The following is a 6,000-nucleotide window of genomic DNA, read 5'->3' as shown; positions in this document are numbered from 1 at the left end:
TGTGCAAATCTGGTCAAAACATTTTTTTTTTGTTTTGGATAAAGTGGCGAAGGATTGTTCCATGTTAGGGTTTTTTACCACGATGTGTGGTTCAGTTACAGAGATTCTCCCTTACTTACTATACCATTGCCAATGGTTTGAAGAGAACAATTGAGAACAAATAAAAGACTGATGTGGGTCCTAGTTTTGCTCTATTTCTGAAAAAAAAAGGCTTGAGTTTGCCATAGACCACCAGTTTGATATAGACCACCATTTCTTTTTTTACCTGTCCGAAATGCCATGTTACTATGTACAGCCAGCAATTCTCTATTTTTATACACTGTGAACAGACACAAACCTTACCATATCTTACCATACAAACAATTTTTTAATTGTGTAGTTACAGTCAATAACCACTTCTAGTCAGAACATCTTTGCATAAAGAAAAACTGTGATACATTTATAAAAACAGCCAGCCGTAACAAAATAACTGGTGTTTTCATAGGCATAAACTCAATAAAAAAAGAAATACACCTTTATACAGAAACTTTGTACAGATGTAGCTTGAAAATTGATTGTAAACCAAGGGAAGACACATTGCACACATCAATTATTTTTTTCACATTAATTGCATAAGTTTCTAAGGTGATCTATTGTTTTATTTACCTAAGCTTGTTTGCATGATAGTAAAAATTGCATACCACAATAAGAGTGAAGCTTATAGTATGAATTGCTTGAATAACATAGAGCACTTTTTATAGGCAACTCTGTAAAGCACATTTTTCTCTATTTAAAACTTTTAAGACACTTTGTTTTACTGCCCATCAAAATACATATATAAATAGAAAACAAAAATCAGTATGGTAACAAAGGTAAGCAATATTACAACAAAAAAAAACATAATAATAATAAAAAAACAGTCCCCCCAAAAATAATTACATCATGATGCTGCAGAATCTACAGATATGGGACCAAACAATCACATATAGTATTCTTTTTTCTGTAAGCAATAAAAGAAAAATGGAAAGAAAAGTAAAAAAAAAAAAGAAAAGTACAGTGACCTTTATTTCTAAAAAGAAAACAAAAACGTTTTAATTTACGGCAGTGCCATATAACACAAGGCATTTGTTGGCATGTTATCAATTTTAACTGCATCCAACAGCACAGAGCTCTTCTGTACCCTATGACTGTGCAAGAGTAACATACTCTCCTATTTATATATAAGCGTGACTCTCTGAAGATCAAGTGTGTGTACAGGAACAGGAAAACAGAAAACAAAAAACCATTAAAGGTTTCAATGCTTGTTTCAAGGCTCCAACTTTCATTCTGCCTGCACTAAGCATCATGCTCGTCAAGTATGTTGTGGCTTATCCAGTGAACACCGACTTCAAAACAATGTCCATTGTCTCCTCTGGAGCTAAGAAAAGTTTATAGATACAGTAAAACATTTAAATATTGTCTGCATCATTTATTTTGTCTTTTATTTATTTATTTTTGTGCAAGTTCTTTTTTTCTTCCACTTTTTGTTAGCCGCACAATGTACAATAAATGTGTAACGGACAGTATATAGGATGGAATTGGAATTAATAATGCCAGTGGAATATTGGAATAAAATAATAATACTTTATGACAAGTCATTTAGGTCTGCAGTGATGTCTGTGTTTCTATCTCCAGTTATATTATCTTCAAGCTTAACAGAAAACAGTGTACTAGTACATTTGTCCTGGGTTTCCCCTTCCATATCCTTGGGCATCTCCTCGTCTTCATAATCGGCAACATCTACCTCTAAGCCAGAATTGTCTTTCAGCTTCCCGTGGTGTTTCAGATAATAGCGCTGATTCTGGAAAAACTTTATAATAGTATATTTGGGGAGGTCGAGCTGAGCGGACAAAGTTTGAATGGCTTCTTCGTCTGGATACAGGCCGACGTCTTGAATGAAGCTCTGTAAGATGCCCAGGGCCTCCACTGAGATTTTTGTTCTGGGACGGGACTGTTGGCGGTTTTCTTCCTCTGATTCCGCTGGAGATGCCACAGTGGGCTGTCTGGGTGGAAGTCTAGGGCCCGGTGGCTGAGGTGGTGGAGGCTGCTGCTGTGGTTGTGGCTGCTGCTGTTGCTGTTGTTGCTGCTGCTGCTGCTGTTGTTGCTGTTGCTGAAATGACAAACAATATTTCTTTAAGGTTAATTACAAAAAAAAATAAGAAAATATTTAAAAAAATATTTGGGAAGAGCAGAGCAGTCACATACCCAACATTTGGGGGGAAACATTATTAGATTATAGCCACTCATTTGTCTTAATATCGAGCCTATTCCAGCATGTGTGGAGCTATGTGTTCAATGCATTGGCACCATCTATATGCATAGGCACTGGAGTGGGGCAGAATGTGCTTAGTAAGTTAGAATTTTTTAGGTGAAGCTAATAATTTAGTACTTCTACCTGTATTTCCACCACATTTCAACAAAGGCCATGTGATCAAAGGCTTGACACTAGCTAGATAAGCAGGTGCTATATGTATGCACTTGACAGGGCAATATTTTAAACAAATATACTATTGTTTTGCAACTGTGAATCTCGCATATATATATATATATATACATCTATATCCTAAATAAGAAAATATATGTGGACAGTTTTTCAGAGTTTACCCTCTGTTGTCAGAATGGCCACAAATTCCCCCACACTTCAAAATCTTGAGAAGAAAGGAGGCTGTTACAGCTACAAAGGGGAGAGGGGGTGGAATTCAATATCAGTGCCTATGCTTTAGAAATGGCATACTCAACAAACGTATTAAAAATGGTCAGAAGACCACATTCTTTTGGCCACTTTATCAGAAGACGCATACTAACCTGAATCTGCTCTGTAGACACGTGGATCATATGCGATGGCCGTTCACTATGCTGATGAACTGCATTGCTCTCTTGTTCGTAAATAACATCTCTTTCTGTTTGGGGAAGACTCAGAAACCTGCGAATCATGGATAGATTCTCCCAAAGAGTTCTGTTTTCAGGTGATGGGTCTTCTTTCCACCTCAGTAGTTCACATAACCAGCCCTATAATAACAACATACAAGAAAATGTATTTTTTCAGAACACAGAAATTTTTATGAGAAGTAAACTAAATGAAATACATATATTCTTCACTGGTGCATATTTTATTTATTACATGTTGACAGAACTTATTTTGTGTATATATATATATTATCTTATTGATCCTAATATCTATAGAAGACCCCTAGCTGCATATTACATAGAACACAAGTAACTATTTCATTATAGACAGTTTTCCTAAAAACCAACCGGACCCACAACTGTAACTTCAGATTTAAAGTATATTCATCGTTTTTTTTCATTACATTTGGAAAGAATAGGTATTACTGTCTTGCCTCTCCATTAGGAAGCTTTACTGTCTTTGTATATTTAGTGGCCACTGTCGTCAAATGGAGGAAAAAATATACCACTTGCGTTGTTCAGGATTAGCTGGAAACAGGGACATATATTTATACTCTGCTTAGAGATATTTCCTCCCTCCTTCTGAAGTGTTTACAGGAGCAGAGCATTTGTAAAATATACAGTATAGTTTTTACAGTGCACTATAGATAATCCTGTTTTTAGTTTTTTCCCTTCAACCTAAACCTGCTACACAATGGATTATTTATGTATATTTTTATATTGTAAAAGTTTGAGAAATGCAAATGATGACATTTTATTCTGCCCACTGGGAAAAACTAAATAATTTATGAAGATTAAATGATCAATATGGTATACCTAAAAAGTATTCAGTAGTTTTCTATAAAAAAAATAATCTTCCTGAGCTGAGAATAGTTTATAGCAGAGGATGTAAAAGAATATATAGAAACCATATGTATATTTCCACCATATATTTAAAGTAGACACAGAGTCTGTCAATCTTTGGGCCAGTGCCAATTTATGCAGATTCTAATATAGAATATTTGTTCATCACCTAGAACAGTATCCAGTAGCAGTGGATTAAGTGTAATAATGTAAAGTAATAATGCTATTTAAAGCTGAAGTCTTGGCAGACAGCTAATTACACAGAAGAAATACTTATATGGGAATTGTTTTACCTCCCAAAGGATTTGTATTTCTTTGCAACCAGATTTACACAGCCTGGCCACAGAGCACAGCCCAGTTGGGAGAAGACCAATTCTACCATACTGTAGTTAAAGAGGAACTAAAGTCTGTGCTTCAGAAAAGGCAGAGGGCAACTGATTAATTTCCAGTACCCTGTGGTCTACCTGCTTTTGATCTTTGTCCCATAACTGACCTGTCATACTTTTTTACACCGTGACTCTGTGCAGAGGCAGGACTTAGCTTTCCCATGTCAATGCATCCAGCAAGGGGAACTTTGAGCTGCATAGCACTGACATCACTAAATCTCACCTGAAATATTCTAAACCTAACAATGCCTTAGATCTCATAAACATATATAAAAGGTCGGTAGGCATGGAATATTAATAATATTATTACACAGTATTTATATAGCGCCAACATATTATGCAGTGCTATAGCTGCAGTCCATAGCTGTGCCATTATCTGTCTCTTAAAGGGGCTCACAAACTAATGGCCCACCAATACTCAAATGTCTTTATTTTAGTCTAGGGTCAATTTTGAGGATAAGCCAATTAATCTAACTACCTGTTTATTTTTTTTTTTTTTGGAATGTGGGAGGAAACCCACACAAACATGCGGAGAACCTGCAAACTCAATGCAGATAGTAGCCTGGCTGGAATTTGAACCTGAGATCTAGTGCTGCAAAGGCCGGAGTGCTAACCTCTGAGCTACCATGCTGCCCATATCTACAGAATATCTAGAAAATCTTATGCTACGTACACATGTCCAATGGTTCTTGCCCGATAATTGGCTCAGAGCTGATATCAGACAAGAATCTGGTGTGTGTACAGCGCCAGTCGTCCATATGACCGTCCTGGCAGGTCCACAGACGATGGACGACAAATGATCCTAATGCAAGGGAAGAAGTGGAGCATGTAGCGGGGTGCCGCTCTGTCGTTCTTCCCCTCCCCTATCCAAAGAGCAGAATGGTGCTGTATGTACAGCACTCGTTCATGCATCGTGCAGTCCTTAGTTGTTGGAAAGGATCGTAAAAGGTCCTTTCCAATGACTATAACTGCAGGTGTGTATGCGGCTTAACATAACAGAAAGAAGACTACTAGTTTTCAGGAGGATTTAGGACAAAGATTATAGTGGCATAAGAGGTGCTAATTTGGCACAAAAAAAATTTCTAAATGTTCCCCATGAAATAACAAATCTTCACTCTTTGAGTTTGTGTAACTTTACGTGACACTTAAAATTCGTGTCCCTTTCCCAACCTGTCAAATACAGGTGCTTAAACTGATTGCATTTAAAGGAGAACTAAATTTCCAATTAGCGAGCAGGCAGGGTTTTATTGCAGAAAGAGACAGGTTATATCCCTTTTTATCTGCCTATTTGTTCCCTTCAACTGTCAAACTCTGCATTTTGGATACATAACTGTAAAGGCTGCCAGGGGTTGCCCTTTTTTGTCCCAGCTAAAATGACGACACCATGCCATCATGTTCCCAACTCTAGTTAGGAATTCTCTGAATTTTACAGTCTGCTACATTATATTGATATATAAATATTGCCACCTTTAAACTCTAGAAGAATGTGTGCCTTTTTTAGCTGTAGGTATATGCAAAATGTTTACTGCTTAACAGGAAAATCATTTGTGGTTAATTTTTTCACAAATCTTTTTTTCAACTTACAAAATCACTGTTTAGACTATATACTGTGTAGAATATTCACAATGAGTGCTTTCCTGTATGTAAAAACTGCACCTGGGGCACATAAATGTTTTCTATCACTGCATTTATTAATACTGCACAGACTAGTGACATAACATCTGTACCTAATATGGTAACATAAGCACATGTAAAGGCACATACAATATCTCTTAAAATTATGTTTTTAAAAAATAAATTAGCAGTTGTAATTTGAAAGGGGTCAATCTTAGGTACATGAACACCT

General features: G+C 36.4%; 1 protein-coding gene across 7 annotated transcripts in view; it reads right to left on the bottom strand.

Annotated features, from left to right (window-relative positions):
* Positions 1-348: 348 nt before the first annotated feature.
* The window catches only part of SATB1 (SATB homeobox 1), a 126,242-nt gene continuing 120,590 nt past the window's right edge, over positions 349-6,000 (bottom strand). For all 7 annotated transcript variants that reach the window (XM_072412430.1, XM_072412431.1, XM_072412432.1 and 4 more), the window contains 2 exons: positions 2,824-3,027; positions 349-2,128 (listed from right to left, as the gene is read on the bottom strand). In XM_072412430.1, the coding sequence (XP_072268531.1) occupies positions 1,604-2,128; positions 2,824-3,027 (729 nt within the window). In that variant the 3' untranslated portion in view covers positions 349-1,603. The remainder of the gene's footprint in view (positions 2,129-2,823; positions 3,028-6,000) is intronic.

The sequence above is a fragment of the Pyxicephalus adspersus genome, chromosome 5 (assembly GCF_032062135.1).
Source record: "Pyxicephalus adspersus chromosome 5, UCB_Pads_2.0, whole genome shotgun sequence".
Taxonomy (NCBI): Eukaryota; Metazoa; Chordata; class Amphibia; order Anura; family Pyxicephalidae; genus Pyxicephalus; species Pyxicephalus adspersus.
This window is presented reverse-complemented; position numbering and strand designations above follow the sequence as displayed.